The 17,923-nt window shown below is 42.0% G+C and overlaps 1 protein-coding gene across 1 annotated transcript; it reads left to right on the forward strand.

The window, feature by feature from the left end:
• The first annotated feature begins 3,910 nt into the window (after positions 1-3,910).
• Positions 3,911-4,863, forward strand: LOC129628651 (olfactory receptor 52M1-like). The gene is given in 2 exon segments (XM_055548128.1): positions 3,911-4,430; positions 4,433-4,863. Coding segments are annotated over 2 exon segments (951 nt in total).
• The last annotated feature ends 13,060 nt before the right edge of the window (positions 4,864-17,923 follow it).

Consider the following 17,923-nt stretch of genomic DNA (forward strand, 5'->3'; position numbering starts at 1 on the left):
GATCTCTCTGGACCCCTGATATGTGGTGTAGATAGCTCTGTGTCTAAATATAGAAATCTGTCTATCCTTCTGGGATAAAGCCTGCTATTTTCCTTCTCCACTGACACAGTGGGAAGGTTAGAAGTGGAATTCCCTTGACCCCTGATCAGAATGCTTGTAAGTGCCAGGCCTCAGAGGCACTTGCAGAGCCCCAGGCTCTTGCTGACACTACCTATCCCAGGTAAGATCCTCTTACAAGGAAAATCTAGGAAAGGAGTAAAAAGGATCAGTAAGCATTCCCAGCCTTTAAGGAAGAACAGGCTTGGGAACCTTGGGCATCCAACTTTAGATCATGCTCCTGTATAAGTCTCCAAGACCCAGAGGGAAGGAATTCTCATGAAAGGGGACTTAGAAAGGATAGAGTCCACAGAGTTAGGAGTGTGCAAGGAGACTGAAGAGGACTCTAGTTTACTAGCCAGTACAAGACCCTGCAAAGTACCTCCAGGTGCTTTAAAAAGGCACAATATATTTTATTCTCCTTTAACATAGCCAGGCACCATGCTAGTGTAAGGATTACAACAGAGAATGAGAATAGACATGCTCCCTACTCTCACAGAACTGATATTCTGTCCAGGGAAACAGGCAGGTAAGCAGGCAATCTGGAATACTGTGTGTGCAGCACAGACAGGCCTCTTAGGCTGATACCTAAGTGTGCCGTGTATAAGTATTAGCCAGGAGATGAAGATGAGTATGCTGTTCTAAAACCAGGACAGAACAATCAGTAATTATTAGAAGTGAAAGAACATGACACATTTGGAGATAGAAAAATTCAGCCATGTAGAAAGGTAGTGAGCAGGATGAGAATGCTAAGTGTTGTGGTTTGTGTTCACAGTATTTGGATGTAGCTCAGGTGGGAGCTGTCCTGCTGTGATCTCTTATACTCACAGCCCCACTAAACGGAAGCTGCAGTAGCTGTCTGTGGTATTTAAGGACTAAGGGCTGCCCTTCAGACTAAAGAAACATAAGTGGAGTGTTAGGGTCTTAGGGTCAGGATAAAGATCAGCAAAGTTAACCCCAAGGCTCAGCCCATCTCCATCCAGCAGGTGAAACATATCCCACCCCTGCCCTTGCCCAGGCACCAGTACCATTTTCAGTTTCATGGTATTTCTGGAGATTAATAGAAGAAGGAAGAGATGAAATGGAGGTGGAACCTCTGTCAGGAAAACAGCTCTATGTTGTCAGGTATGAGGAAGGAAAGAGATAAATCAAATCCAGGGCTTGAGTCCAATTCATAGGACTAAGGATATTTGGCTTGATCTAAGGAGGTCTGGGATATAGAAGAGCCCTGCCTGCTTTTGAGAGAAAACAAGTTCTTATGCCCATAATTCACTAGGTATAGATTTAGTCTCTTATGTAATTTGATCTGTGAGATCCTCCTACAACACTTCTTTTCTGCCCAAACCTACAAAGGAACAGTGGTGTGACTCCCAGGGTGTGACTCAGTAGTGATAGGACTCATAATATCAGAAGTGGGAGACAGACACTGAGATAGCTTCCCCACTAACACAGGAGGAAGTTAATCACCGTAAGGAAGACAAACGTCAGAACAGAAGACAAGTTTACTTGGTGAGTATCACTCATTTTTCCATTTAAAGACTCCCCCTTTTCTAGAAGGAAGCAAGATTTCTTAACATGATTACACTTTATTTGCAACATCCAGTTATTAAAGCCAGTAAATTAGGAGGTATGGGTGAAGGAGACAAGTCTACTTTATTGTAAATCTAGAAATCATGGTCAAGATAATTTAGCCCTTGATGACCATGAGATTATAGCTCTTTTGCCTTTGGAGCTAGTTCTGTGAAGCTGTCCAATTTCAGATATGTCCTAATGAGGAAGCAGGCAGCTTTGAGATGACCCTGGTGAAGATTGTACACTATTGGGGTCTGGTCTGATATATCCAAAAAACAAGAGGCACAGTCAAGGGAGCAAGTGAAGAGACCATCTACAGAGGCCTGAAAAGGGATAAGAGGACTGACAAAGGATGGTGGAGATCCAAGACTAACCACAGGGAGCAGCATCACTCCACTTAGGCCAACCAGGTTAAGGTAAGATGCAGTTGTCAGAACACAAGTGCAGGGGAAGGGGTAACTTTTCAGGAGCTGTGGCCTTTGGTAGAAAGTCACAGCACTGTCAAACGTGCCTGGCAGGAAGGGAGATGGGGAGTAAGTTCTTATCTCTAGTCTCATCTTATCTCCTGCCTCACATTGGTGGAGACCACTTAGAAACCAGAGCAGAAAACCACTTAGAGTAGAAACAACTTAGAAAAGCAGTAGTGCATAAATGTCAGCTTCTGGGAACACAGAACAGGATCTGAGGGGACAGATGGAGAACAATCAGCACAATGAAGAAAAAACCAAGACAGGTTCCCTCCAGCCTGACTTCTAGCCTCGCCCTCCTCCTCACCTCAGTCACAGGTTCCTGTACATCTTTTCCTTCCCAGCCCCACTGACCCAGCCTTTTCATCTTTTTCCTTCTACTCTCAACATTTTCTCTATCCTCATTCATAGTCATATCTAGGAGAACCTTGAGATGAGAGAAAGCCCAGCTCACTCAGAGGAATTCTGTGGGATAAAGTCAGTACAACCAGCTTACATGAGTTGTCACCTTCCCAGCACTTCGGCTACCCAGGGAGAGAAATTCCAACGTTCTTTGAAGTTTATTGAATGCATCTTTGGTTTTATATATTAGTCATAACTGTCCAATAGTTTAGTCTTACTATGCCTCAAACACTGCCTTCTCCTTTAATCTTTATGACTTCTCTAGGACATACTACTTAAATTTCCTGTAGAATGAGGTCAACTGTATTTAATGAATGGGATAAAGAAATTTACCTCAAGTTCCTATTGCCAAGATCTGAAGTCAGGTGTGGAAAATTCCAAAGCCCAGACTGTTGACTGCTCTGCTATATTCATCCCAACAAGGGTCAAGATACAGAAGACAAACTTTGTTATGTGCTTCTTCCCTTGGCATTCCTCTAGTATACATAGGAACATTCTGGTATGACACATTAGACCCTGAAAGTATATAAAACTATTTTCATGTCTTCTTTCTAAATATATATCTCCCCCTTGGCCCATTATTATGGACTCTGGGTAAGGGCATTTCTTTGGCCCAGTGTTCATATAGGTTTCATGCTACCCTGCCCTGAATGCTATCTTTCTCTTTCCTGGGGAGAACTCTCTCCATTTCTGGAATCTTCTCCAAATTCAGCCTCCAAGAAAGTCATAGAGTCCTTGCAGGGATCTACCTTTGGGCAGACACAAACTGAGGTCCACTCAGCTCTCACCTATCAGAAATCACTCTGTTCCACCCTTTGGACAGTCTTCACCTGCCCACATCTATCTTGATTTGGCCTGCAGATTAAATACTTCAGCTCATTCAATAGCCAACACTGGCCCCAAGATTAAATTTTGATTTAGAATAGACTCTAGAGAGTCCCAGGGGGCTGTCACTTTATCTTTCAGCATCAATATATCTCTTATCAGTGGAGCCTTCACTCTGAATCTTGCCAATACAATTTTGAGAAATACTTCAGAGAAGACCTACAGAGTTACATAACTAAACAGTCACCTGTCTGCCTTAATTTTTATTGATGCCAGAACAGTACTCCTTGAGTCATACTGCATAAATATACTCTTACATTCCATTTAAATATGTATGTTGTCTTGTGTTTGGTAAACTCATGGACATAACACAGTAATAAACTGCTGTGACATTATTCTGTAACTTCAAAGAAATTTTATAGAATCTTATATGGTCAGTGAGCCTATTCACTATTATAGGACCTAAGAATATTCTTTCCTTATTTCTGGCGGGAAAAAGCTCTATCATATTTTGGGACAAAAGTGAGAAAGTGCATTTGTAACTAGCCATGCTCACTTTTCATAATGTCTGCTTAGCACCCAGTTCCTTCCAGCTGACTGGCATTCCAGGACTGGAGTCCCTGCATACCTGGCTCTCCATCCCCTTCAGCTCCATGTACCTGGTAGCTGTGGTGGGGAATGCCACCATTCTGGCTGTGGTAAGGGTGGAGCATAGCCTGCACCAGCCCATGTACTTCTTTCTGTGCATGTTGGCTATCATTGACCTGGTTCTGTCTACTTCCACTATGCCCAAACTGCTGGGGATCTTCTGGTTTGGGGCTGGTGATATTGGGTTGGATGCCTGCTTGGCTCAGATGTTCCTCATTCACTGCTTTGCCACAGTGGAGTCAGGCATCTTCCTTGCCATGGCTTTTGACCGCTATGTAGCCATCTGCAACCCACTCCATCATACCACAGTGCTCACTCATACTGTGGTGGGACGTTTGGGGATGGCTGCCCTCTGCCGGGGTGTCCTCTACATTGGACCCCTGCCTCTGATGATCCGCCTACGGCTGCCTCTTTACAAAACCGTGTTATCTCCCACTCCTACTGTGAGCACATGGCTGTGGTCACCTTGGCATGTGGTGACAGCAGGATCAACAATATCGATGGATTGAGCATTGGCTTTCTGGTCTTGATCCTGGATTCAGTGGCCATTACTGCCTCCTATGTGATGATTCTCAGAACCGTGATAGGGCTGGCTACTCCTGAGGCCAGGCTGAAAACCCTGGGGACATGTGGTTCCCACATCTGTGCTATCCTGATCTTTTATGTTCCCATTGCTGTTTCTTCCCTCATTCACCGATTTGGTCGCCAGGTGCCCCCTCCAATCCACACCTTGCTGGCCAACTTCTACCTCCTAATTCCTCCAATCCTCAATCCTATTGTCTATGCAGTCCGCACCAAGCAGATCCGGGAAAGACTTCTCCAAATTCTCAAGACAGAAACTAAGATCAAATGACTAATACTTCTCTTAAATAGGCTCATGGAGAAAGCACTTAAATATGGTGGGCAGTTTCCCATTTGGGAACTCTAGAGAGTCTGAGATGTTGGGTCCTGTGTTCTCTGGGTTTTGTAATTCCAAAGGAATGCTAAAAAAGGAAAGTACAGGCTTGTGGTTGCCAAGGGGGAAAGCATGGGAGAGGAATGGAGTAGGAGTTTGGGATTAGTACATGAAAATTATTATGTATAGAAAGATGAACAAGGTCCTACTGCATAGCTCAGGGAACTATATTCAATATCCTCTGATAAACCATAAGGAAAAGTATAAGAATGTGTATAAATATGTACAGCTGAATCACTTTTGTACATAATTTAACACTGTAAATCAAGTATACTTCAATAAACTTTTAAAAGATTGTATAGCTCTCAATTCTCAAGTATAGGTGTTTTTTCTAGTTATGAAAGGATATTTAAGCTATAGAGATGGCAAAACAATGACATCAGTAACATGAGTAGCAGTTAGTGTTTATTCAGCACTTAATTCTTACAAATACCCAGATATTTTATGAGGTAGGTTGCATTGTTCACATTTTAAACACAGAGCAGAATACTTGCTTTATGAACTATACAGAGCTTGACCCGCCTAGATCAAAATGTCCTGTTTGGAGTTTGTAATATATTGTGGTGCTACACAATATTACTTACTGGCTTTAACACTTAAATCCTAAAAACTGGGTCATTTTATCAAAGTGGGCTTAGCTGCAACGAAAGCATTTTCTGATCTAAGCTTTTAACAAATGAGATGCTGTTAAAAGTTGTATTAAAAACAAGAAGTATTCTAGTCTAGAAGCAGGCAGAAATTACTATACCTTGCAGGTGAGGAAACAGATGCTCCCATAAGTGACATAAACCAAGTGAACTTGGGGAGTTTTGAGAAGTTAAAAAAAAAAAAAAATCAGGAATTGAGATGTTTGTTTCTAATGCTAAAGCTTTTAGCCTTTTTGATCCTCCTTTACTTCATTTGGGAAAGAGCTGAAGACCACCTTCCAGCATCAGATGTATATGTGCTCAGTCACTCAGTTATATCTGACTCTGTGACTCCATGGACTGTAGTCTGCCAGGCTCCTCTGTCCATGGGATTCTCCAGGTGAGAATACTGGAGTGAGTTGTCATCTTCTTCTCTGGAGGATCTTCCCAACCCAGGGCCCGTGTCTCTTGGGCTTCCTGCATCAGCAGGCAGATTTTTTACCACATTCTTCAATGGTTTTCCAAGGTCAGATGATTGTGCATTTAACATTCCCAACATAACAGCCATTAGCTACAACAATTATTCTCAGAAACTGGAGAGCACAGATCACCAAAGCAGTATCCTCCCAGAGCAACAGAGGGTAGAACTGGATTCTATTAATGCCCAATAACAAACTCCACAATTCCATAAAAGAGGCAAGAAGATGATGAATATACTAAGCTTCATGTATACAAACTGTCACTGGGCCTGATATAAATGGAAGTAGTCAAATGCAAAGAAAAGGTCACTTCATGACAATCAGAAAACATGACTTTCAGTTTTCCTTTGGCTTTCCCAATTAATTGGAATAATTCCACTATCTATTGCTAATACTCCAGTTATTCAAATTAAGTGGAATTATTCCAATTAATTGGGAAAGCCAAAGGAAAACTGAAAGTCATGTTTTCTGATTGTCATGAAGTGATCTTTTCTTTGCATTTGACTACTTCCATTTCGGAGAAGGCAATGGCACCCCACTCCAGTACTCTTGCCTGGAAAATCCCATGGACAGAGGAGCCTGGTGGGCTGCAGTCCATGGGGTCGCTAAGAGTCAGACACGACTGAGTGACTTCACTTTCCCTTCTCACTTTCATGCTTTGGAGAAGGAAATGGCAACCCACTCCAGTGTTCTTGCCTGGAGAATCCCAGGGACGGGGGAGCCTTGTGGGCTGCCATCTATGGGGTCGCATAGAGTCGGACACGACTGATTTATATCAGGCCCAGTGACAGTATCTATTGGTTTCCCTGGTGGCTCAGACGGTAAAGCAACTGCCTGCAATGTGGGAGACCTGGGTTCAATCCCTGGGTTGGGACGATCCCCTGGAGAAGGAAATGGCAGCCCACTCCAGTATTCTTGCCTGGAAAATTCCATGGACTGAGGAGCCTGGTAGGCTGCAGTCCATGGGGTCACAGAGAGTTGGACACGACTGAGCAACTTCTCTTTCTTTCTTTCTCTTTAGCTATCTATTGAGATATCTAGAGTTCACTCTAATTTAGAGTTTTAATTACATTCATATTTCCTCTAGTATCTCTAACTTCCATCCCATCACTCCGTCATGGCATTTATTGTTCCTGAGTCTTATGTCTAAGTTTGGAGTCAAATGCTCTTAACTATAAATGAAGCAACCATAAGCAAAGTTCCATTTTACTCATTCCCACCATGGTTGGGGGCCAGGGGAAAATGTTTATAGGGCCAAGTATATGCTCACAGGCTCTCAGGGACATTTCTGTGGAGCACAAGAAAAGGCAAGACTCAGAGCTCAGAACCACCTCTAAGACTAGTTTTAATATATCATCATACCACCAAGTTAACCTTAGGAGAAAAGTTAGAAACATTCTCCTTCAGTACAGAACATTTTATGAGAGTATCCTCAAGGGAGTTAAATAATTTGAACCCAACTTATGGCATTCTTCCTCTTGAATTCAGGCTAGGAAGCATGTTGGTGGCCATCAACGATGATACATACTTATTCTGGGTGTGGATTTGCCTTCTTGCCAACAGAGCCTTGGCCAGCACTCCTATTTGAGGACTTCCTGAGTGCGATTCATAGGCAGGACATCCCCCATGACATAGTACTCAAAGAACAGACACTTCAGACAAGCAGGATAGGGCTCATGACCATGGGACCTACTGGTAGTATCACATTTCCTCACCAGCCAGAAGCAGCTGGCCTCACAGAATACCAGAGCCATCTTCTTAAAAAAAAAACACAGCCAAAAAGCAGCTCAACAGGCAGCACTTCACAGGGCACTTTGCAGAAGTAGAGTCCCAACCTTTAGGACACAGCCTATGAACTGAACCAGACCTCTACATGGTGCTAGCTCCCCAATAGGAAGAATACAGGAGTATAGGAACAAAGGAGTAGATACAGAAGTATTCCATGTATCACTCCCAATGATCTACTAGGGGAGTTTTTCTTCCTTTCCCTGCAAATCTTGGTCCTACAGGATTAGAAGTTCTGGTCCTCAAAAGGTGGTAGACTCTTGCCAAGGGATACAGCAAGGGTTCTACTGAGTTACAAGTTACAGCTTGCCATCAGGCTCCTCTGGACCCCTATGTCCAGGAACAAACAGCTAAGAAGGTGAATTAACATACTGGCAGAAGTAACTGCTTATATAATGTGTGCCAGTAAAAATTTGTATGTGCAGAAGTCAGGTCATCCCCTGGGGCATTTTGTCATGCTCCCTCAACTTAATTGTAACCATGAGTGTACATATGCAATAATCACCAAATAAGAACCTGAATAAGGTTTCAGCCCCCTCAGGAATGAAGGTTTGGATCACTCTACAGGCAAGCCATCAAGATTCATGATGTTGACAGCTAAGGGTGAAGGGAATTCCAAATAGGAGAGACTGAGTTAACAGTTGTGGCTCTGCACAGAATTTTAGAAACTGGGGCTACAGAGTTCATCCATAGCAAGAAAGGCCTATGGAAACTATGGTGAAACTTCTCCTAAAATCTGAAGTAGATCTGTGCAATGTAAGAATGCATTGCAATGGCCATAAAACAAATGCATTTCAGATTTGACTGCAAGGAGCATATCTGATTGACAGCCTCAGTCATTGTGCGTGGAGTTTATGGCATTGCCTAAGCTCTTGTTATGAGCTGCTTCCAACCATTGGATGAGCACAGCGCTAATAGGGCACAGGTCTATTGTAGTGTGATATTGGATCCTTCATGAGCTCTGTTGGCTCACGATGCAGCTTTGCCAAAGTGGTCTCAGAAATGATAGCTTATGGTGAACGATGTCAGACTCATGATCTCTGAAGAATATTTAGCTTCAGGACCAGAGACCAGGCTTGATCACTCAGGTCTCTTGTATGGCAGAAGTTATTACAGTGAAAAGAGACAGAGAAAGCTTCTGACACAGACATCAGGAGGTCAACAGAGAGTGCCCCTTGGCATTGGCAGGTTGGTATAAACCCCCGACAAGTCTCCCCTTTCTGGGGCTGCCTTCAGTCATTACAAATCACCATGAAACTGCAGAGCAGGGCTCATCACTTGCTTCACACAGAGCATGTCACTCATTAACACAAAGACACCATAGAGTTAATAAAGTAGAAAACATATACTGAAAAAGCAGAGAGGCTAGAGCTCCGAGTGTTCTTACCGTGTCCTGAAGATCCTGGATGAGCCCCCGAGATGATAGCTTATGGTGAATGGTATCAGAATCATGATCTCTGAAGAAGATTTAGCTTCAGGACCAGGGACCAGCCTTGATCACTTAAGAGCTTTTGTGGAGCAGAGTTTTATTAAAGTGAAAAGGGACAGAAAGCTTCTGACATAGACATCAGAAGGGGGATGGAGAGTGCCCCCCTCCCTAGTCTTAGCAAGGGAATTATATAGTTATGACTGTGAAGAAGGCTGAGCGCCAAAGAATTTGAACTGTGGTGTTGGAGAAGACTCTTGAGAGTCCCTTGGACTGCAAGGAGATCCAACCAGTCCATTCTGAAGGAGATCAGCCCTGGGATTTCTTTGGAAGGAATGATGCTAAAGCTGAAACTCCAGTACTTTGGCCACCTCATGCAAAGAGTTGACTCATTGGAAAAGACTCTGATGCTGGGAGGGATTGGGGGCAGGAGGAGAAGGGGACGACAGAGGATGAGATGGCTGGATGGCATCACTGACTCGATGGACATGAATCTGGGGGAACTCCGGGAGTTGGTGATGAACAGGGAGGCCTGGCGTGCTGCAATTCATGGTGTCACAAAGAGTCGGATGCAACTGAGTGACTGATCTGATCTGATCTACAATAAATCAAAAGAATGTCTCAAGGTTGTAGAGATCTCACCAGACCCACTCCCACAATTTACATCTTACCATATCAGGATTAGTCAGAAGGTTTTCAAGAAGGAGAAACTGTCCTCAAGCAGGATACATTGTTTTTACATAATCCTTAGGAATGAATGTAGAAAAAAAGTTTGTCCTTTCCTCCTCCTTGAGAATTCCAGACCCCCATCTCCTTGTGAGCCCTAGACCCAGACTTAACCTGCCTAGGAATTGACTCTCTCATTAATACACTCAAGTCTAAGACTTTTCTTCTCTTCTTTCCTCCTTTCCTCTCATATCATAACTGCATTGTGATTTTATGGTTCCTCCAGCCTCAGGATTCCTCTGTCTTACTTCATGGGCATTTAGATATGTCTACTTCTGACACTAATTTAATGTACCATCAGAGTGCAAATTCTAATGCAAGTATGGTAACTCCAACTGAAAAATCAACTTGTGTTCACAGGTCAGTCCTGTGGGGAAAGCTAATACCTCTGACTATAAACCTGATGGAGAAAATGTTTACATATTGAGGTACAGGGAAGTTTTTTGGCTTATACATGGTTCAGCTTGAATATGGTGTGAACTCAAACCACCTCATTCATGACCTATGAAACACAGAGTACGTGGACTTTAACCATTAAGGGAAAGAATGTCCATTTCAAAGCAAAGGATGACTCCCTTCATGCGGTTTTCATGTTAACTCTCCTTCAAAGGTAAGATTTCCTTCCCAGACACCAAGTCTCTGTTGTCTCCCTGTATACATACTGTCTCTTTTGAAACTTTAAAGAAATTTACATGTCACATTTCTACCTTATCAGATCAGAAAAAGGAACATGAAACTATGTGGAAACACACACAACTGAACAGTTTCTTGTATGGAGATGAGAGGCTTTCTCCTAGGCTACAGTCCTCAGTTTGGCTCAAGAAACTCTTTCCTCTTTTAAGTTGTTTATTGATTACATCCATCAATAATCTCCTGATGAGATTCTCCTCAAAGACTGCTCTCAGACCTTGGAAAGTGAAAGCTGTGTAACTGTCACCATCCTCAATACATAGATTACCAATGCTTTTTTTCCTTACCCTAAAACAGAGAACATGAGGGATGTTCTAGTGCAGATAAATCTGAAGGATTTTGTGTCAAAAGTGTCCTCAATGTCCTCAAACATTCAAGTTCAATGTATAACTGAAGCAGAGCAGCTGCCTTGAACTTAACAGGCATTTTCACCTTCACCTGGTGACTCAGCTGGTAAAGAATCTGCCTGCAATGCGAAAGAGCTAGGTTCCACCCCTGGGTTGGGAAGATCCCCTGGAGAAGGAACAGCTACCAACTCCAGTATTTTGGCTAGAGAATTCCATGGGGTCACAAAGAGTTGGACACCACTGAGTGACTTTCACTATTTACAATGCCTTATAACAGGGGTCCCCAACCTCTGGGATCCAATGCCTCATGATCTGAGGTGAAGCTGATGTAATAAAGTGCACAATAAATGTAATGCTCTTGAATCATCCCAAAACCATCCCCCACCCTGTCCATAGAGAAATTGTCTTCCAGAAAACTGGTCAATGGTGCCCAAAAGTTGGGGATCGCTGCCTTATTAGAAGGCAGGCAGTTACAAGAATAGCTTGAGACTGCTCTAGACTAGCAAATTGAGGAAACTGAGCTGAGACAATGTCAGTTTTCCCCATAACAGCTTATTTTTAAGTGTCTGGTTACTACCATTGAGTTACCACTTTGAGTTTTCATTCATAAGTTGCTCCTCCCTCTCACTCCCAACTGTTGTATGCAGAACATATGGGAAGAGAGTGTAAAGGATATATTACTAACTGCTTGGCCCTTGTCAAGACAAGACTTCTGAACAGCTCTGGGTTTTTAGATGAAGCAGACTAAAATACTGCTGGAGGTACCTCAGCAAGTTGTGTGGATGACCAACGTGAGTTGTTTGGACTTTCTTCTGAAACGGAGGCCTCTTTCTCCAGCTGTTCCCAGAGGTTTTCCCTGTCTTCATCTCTACTGAGCCTACTCTGAAAGTGCCTGTTACTTATTTAATAGCTATTACCTAAAAGAACACTCAGCCCCAAACTTAAACTTTGATATTAGAACATTTATAAATCATAGGATGATCTTCACCCATTTTGGTTCACAACCACAAGTATTAGTGCCCCCAGCCTTCTTATACTCTTAGGACTGACAAGTTACACAAGGACATTTCCGCCCACAAGTCTGCTTTCTATTAGGCATAGGTTTTGTTCTTTTGTTTTGTGGGGAAAGGGAAGATTCACTGTCTGTTTTTGGTGCCTCAGACTCTTCATCCTAGCTTGACAGCTGCAGTTTTAGAATTCTCAGCCTCTATAATTGCATTAACCAGTTCCTTGTAATAGCTGTCATATGCTTACCCTACTGAACCTGCTCCCTGGGGAACTGAGTGATCCACACTATGGTAACTATAATAATTTAAATTGCATGCCCACACAGGGCCCTTTCTATTTTCCATCTGTTCTTGGACTTCTCTCAATCCGGATAAGTCCCTATGACCCCAAATACCCTATTCTTTTAGGACAATCAACTTTTGATTCCCCTTATTCCTCTCTTGATTGAGGACCAGTTTGGTGGAGAGGAAACTAGGAGGAGAACTCCCAATTTTCTGAGACTCAAGTTTAGTTGTTTGTTTTCATTAAAAGTGTAGGAATTTTAAGTTTATACCTTTAACACACTGTGTATGTTAACTGGATTTGTTCTTTGGTTTCTAGACCTCTCTTCCTTTGACCTTGCAAGTTCAGACTTAAGGAAGTCACCTATTGACTTCAAGCACCAGTTAAAGGATGGAGTCTATTATCTCTGGTCAGAGTTTTCATTCAACACAGGTTTCGCAATGAGGACACTGAGTTCAACTTGAGATCTCAATGAGGACATTGAGATCAACTTAACAATAAGATTACCCAACTGTTGAGACAGATGTCTATATGGTAGAAAGCTATTTTCCTTTTTTCATTTTTTTTTTTATTTTTTAACATTTTTTTTCTTCTTACATTTTGTTTTATTTTATTTTTTAACTTTACAATATTGTATTGGTTTTGCCAAATATCAACATGAATCCACCACAGGTATGCACATGTTCCCCATCCTAAACCCTCCTCCCTCCTCCCTCCCCGTACCATCCCTTTGGGTCATCCCAGTGCACCAGCCCCAAGCATCCAGTATCATGCATCGAACCTGGACTGGCGACTCGTTTCATGTATGATATTATACATGTTTCAATGCCATTTTCCCAAATCGTCCCACCCTCTCCCTCTCCCACAGAGTCCACAAGACTGTTCTATACATCAGTGTCTCTTTTGCTGTCTCGTATACAGGATTATTGTTACCATCTTTCTAAATTCCATATATATGTGTTAGTATACTGTATTGGTGTTTTTCTTTCTGGCTTACTTCACTCTGTATAATAGGCTTCAGTTTCATCCACTTCATTAGAACTGATTCAAATGTATTCTTTTTAATGGCTGAGTAATACTCCAATGTGTATATGTACCACTGCTTTCTTATCCATTCATCTGCTGATGGACATCTAGGTTGCTTCCATGTCCTGGCTATTATAGACAGTGCTGCGATGAACATTGGGGTAGAGGTGTCTCCTTCAATTGTGGTTTCCTCAGTGTGTATGTCCAGCAGTGGGATTGCTGGGTCATAAGGCAGTTCTATTTCCAGTTTTTTAAGGAATCTCCACCCTGTTCTCCATAGTGGCTGTACTAGTTTGCATTCCCACCAACAGTGTAAGAGGGTTCCCTTTTCTCCACACCCTCTCCAGCATTTATTGCTTGTAGCCTTTGGATCACAGCCATTCTGACTGGCGTGAAATGGTACCTCGTAGTGGTTTTGATTTGCATTTCTCTGATAATGAGTGATGTTGAGCATCTTTTCATGTGTTTGTTAGCCATCTGTATGTGGAGAAATGTCTATTTAGTTCTTTGGCCCATTTTTTGATTGGGTCGTTTATTTTTCTGGAATTGAGCTGCAGGAGTTGCTTATATATTTTTGAGATTAGTTGTTTGTCAGTTGCTTCATTTGCTATTCTTTTCTCCCATTCTGAAGGCTGTCTTTTCATCTTGCTTATAGTTTCCTTTGTTGTTGAAGAAACTTTTAAGTTTAATTAGGTCCCATTTGTTTATTTTTGCTTTTATTTCCAATATTCTGGGATATGGGTCATAGAGGATCCTGCTGTGATGTATGTCAGAGAGTGTTTTGCCTATGTTCTCCTCTAGGAGTTTTATAGCTTCTGGTCTTACATTTAGATCTTTAATCCATTTTGAGTTTATTTTTGTGTATGGTGTTAGAAAGTGTTCTAGTTTCATTCTTTTACAAGTGGTTGACCAGTTTTCCCAGCACCACTTGTTAAAGAGATTGTCTTTAATCCATTGTATATTCTTGACTCCTTTGTCAAAGATAAGGTGGTAAATTCAAAAAAATTGAAATCATTCCAAGCATCTTTTCTAACCACAATACAGTAAGATTAGATCTCAATTACAGGAGAAAAACTATTAAAAGTTCCAACATATGGAGGCTGAACAACACGCTGCTGAATAACCAACAAATCACAGAAGAAATCAAAAAAGAAATCAAAATTTGCATAGAAACGAATGAAAATGAAAACACAACAACCCAAAACCTGTGGGACACTGTAAAAGCAGTCCTAAGGGGAAAGTTCATAGCAATACAGGCATACCTCAAGAAACAAGGAAAAAAGTCAAATAAGTAACCTAACCCTACACCTAAAGCAACTAGAAAAGGAAGAAATGAAGAACCCCAGGGTTAGTAGAAAGAAAGAAATCTTAAAAATTAGAGCAGAAATAAATGCAAAAGAAACAAAAGAGACCATAGCTGCCGGTACCAGCCGGCAAAGTCGATCAGGTCCCGAGAACGTGCACGACGTGGCTGAGAAAGAATACTACAGCAAAAGAATACTACAACAAAGATGGGGTCGAGAGGATCAGACACGTCTCCATGAAGGGACGCAGTCTGACCACGACTTTATTCAGCATCTTATATTTATACAGGAGAGTGTGAGAAAGACAAGACAGTTAACATTCTTCTTGGCTGACCTATACATCTTACTAAAAGTCACAAAAAATCTTGAGAGCATGGGAATGGCACCCTGTTATTATTTCTTACACCAGATAACATTTCCTTGTGCGTGAGAAGTTTGTCCAGAACTCCAGGTGTCTGCAGTAAATAATTGCCTAATCTCTGGGGTGGTGGGACAGAGAGCTATGTTTGCAAGCAAAGCCTCAAGGACTGAGGCAGCTCCCAGAGCTGTGTCCTTCGGACAAAGGACCTCGTTCTCATGGGCAGCTCCCCGCACATAGCAAAAATAAACAAAGCCAAAAGCTGGTTCTTTGAAAGGATAAATAAAATTGACAAACCATTAGCCAGACTCATCAAGGAAAAAAGGGAGAAAAATCAAATCAATAAAATTAGAAATGAAAATGGAGAGATCACAACAGACAACACAGAAATACAAAGGATCATAAGAGACTACTATCAACAATTATATGCCAATAAAATGGACAACGTGGAAGAAATGGACAGATTCTTAGAAAAGTACAACTTTCCAAAACTGGACCAGGAAGAAATAGAAAATCTTAACAGACCCATCACAACGGAAATTGAAACTGTAATCAGAAATCTTCCAGCAAACAAAAGCCCAGGTCCAGAAGGCTTCACAGCTGAATTCTACCAAGAATTTAGAGAAGAGCTAACACCTATCCTGCTCAAACTCTTCCAGAAAATTGCAGAGGAAGGTAAACTTCCAAACTCATTCTATGAGGCCACCATCACCCTAATGCCAAAACCTGACAAAGATCCCACAAAAAAAGAAAACTACAGGCCAATATCACTGATGAACATAGATGCAAAAATCCTTAACAAAATTCTAGCAATCAGAATCCAACAACACATTAAAAAGATCATACACCATGACCAAGTGGGCTTTATCCCAGGGATGCAAGGATTCTTCAATATTTTCCTTTTTTAAAAAAAATTTATAACTTTTTACTTTGTATTGAGGTGTAGCTGATTAACAAACAATGTCATGATAGTTGCAGGTGAACAGCAAAGGGACTCAGTCATACATATACATGTATCCCTTCTCCCCCAAACCCCACTCCCATCCAGCCTGGTACATAACATTGAGCAGAGTTCCAGGTGCTATATTGTAGGTCCCTGTTGGTTATCCATTTTAAATACAACAGTGTGTATATGCTCATCCCGAACTCCCTAACTACCCCTTCCCCATATACTTTCCCCTGGAAACCATTAGCTCTTTCTTGAAATCTGTGAATCTGTTTGTTTTGTAAGTTCATTTGTATCATATTTCTTTTTAGATTTCACATATAAGGGATGTCATGTAATATTTCTCCTTCTCAGACTGATATTTCTGAGTCTCTGCATTTATAGTGAGGCAGTGGTTTCAGAAATAGCTCATTTCATGAACTTAATTGAAAAAAAATTGGAATCCCTTATTGCTGAATGAGGATTCATGATCAGGTGGTGAAGGCTGAGCAGAATGGCAATTGGGTACATAACTAGATTTCTTAACCATGTCATTCCCCAAACGCAGTCCATCCTGTGAGTTTGTCAACCAAATTCCATGAGCTGGTTCAATTTTCCTGCTAACTGGCAAAGTAACTACCATGTTGTCAGTGTTAATTTGGCATTGCTTCCTGGGGTAGAAGGATTCTTGGACATATAGACTTTTTCTAAACCTCCACTGTACCAAGAAACCCCAGACTCAAAACTAAAACCTTCCTGCACCTGAATGCCAGCTCAAACTCAGTGCTGCCCATGCTCTCACCTGGAACATGGTTATTTTCATCCTTGACTTGCAACCCACTCTATTCAGGTGATCCCACATTCTATACTCTTTCCATGAGTGTTCTGTGGCTCAACACATTGAAGTATGTTCTGCTTATAGAATGTTTTAGCTATTGTTCATACAAAGGTGAACATGTTCAGTATAACTAACAGTCTAGCAGGAGAAAGGACCACAAAGACATCCATTCAAGCATGATTCCACTAAGATGAAGTTGAGCTGATAGTTAAGTGATAAAGGACATAACTGCACCCAAAGAGAAGTCTAAGTTGAAAAAACTGGAAATGTAAAGATATTGAGAGAGAGAGAGAGGAGTTTGGTGTTATCCAGGAAAGAAAGGTGGTGTAGATGATCTGTAGGGGTTAAGAACTGTGGTTTCTAAGCTCTAGTTACATTCCTTTCTCCTATATTAAATAAGGCCTTCATTTCAGTTCAGTTCAGTTCAGTTCAGTTCAGTAACTCAGTCATGACCGACTTTTTGCGACCCCATGAATCACAGCACACCAGGCCTCCCTGTCCATCACCAACTCCCGGAGTTCACTCAGACTCACGTCCATCAAGTTGGTGATGCCATCCAGCCATCTCATCCTCTGTCGTCCCCTTCTCCTGCCCCCAATCCCTCCCAGCATCAGAGTCTTTTCCAATGAGTCAACTCTTCACATGAGGTGGCCAAAGTACTGGAGTTTCAGCTTTAGCATGAGTTATTTGTCCGCTGATCTCCAGTAGCATATTGAAGCTAAGTAAATATTTTAGTGCCAGACATCCATTTAACACTTCTAAGCTCTTTAGATTTGTTTGCTTCCTTAGTTTTCATAACCGCCTTGCAACAACATAAGTTGTTTCATAAGGCGGTTTCATAACCACCTTACTTACAACATAAGTACTACTACCCTCGTTTAGGGGCTTCTCAAGTGGCGCGAGTGGTAAAGAACCCCCCTGCTTATGCAAGAGATGCAGGTTCGATCCCTGGGTGGGGAAGATCCCCTGGAGAAGGAAATGCCAACCCACTCAAGTATTTTTGCCTGGAAAATCCCATGGCCAGAGGAGCCTGGTGGGCTCAAGTCCATGGGATCACAAAGAGTCAAACAACCGAGCCCTCACACACACCCCCTCATTTTACAGGCAAGAAAATACTGAGGAATACAGAGGTTAAGTA

This window comes from Bubalus kerabau, chromosome 15 (assembly GCF_029407905.1).
Source record: "Bubalus kerabau isolate K-KA32 ecotype Philippines breed swamp buffalo chromosome 15, PCC_UOA_SB_1v2, whole genome shotgun sequence".
Lineage (NCBI taxonomy): Eukaryota > Metazoa > Chordata > Mammalia > Artiodactyla > Bovidae > Bubalus > Bubalus kerabau.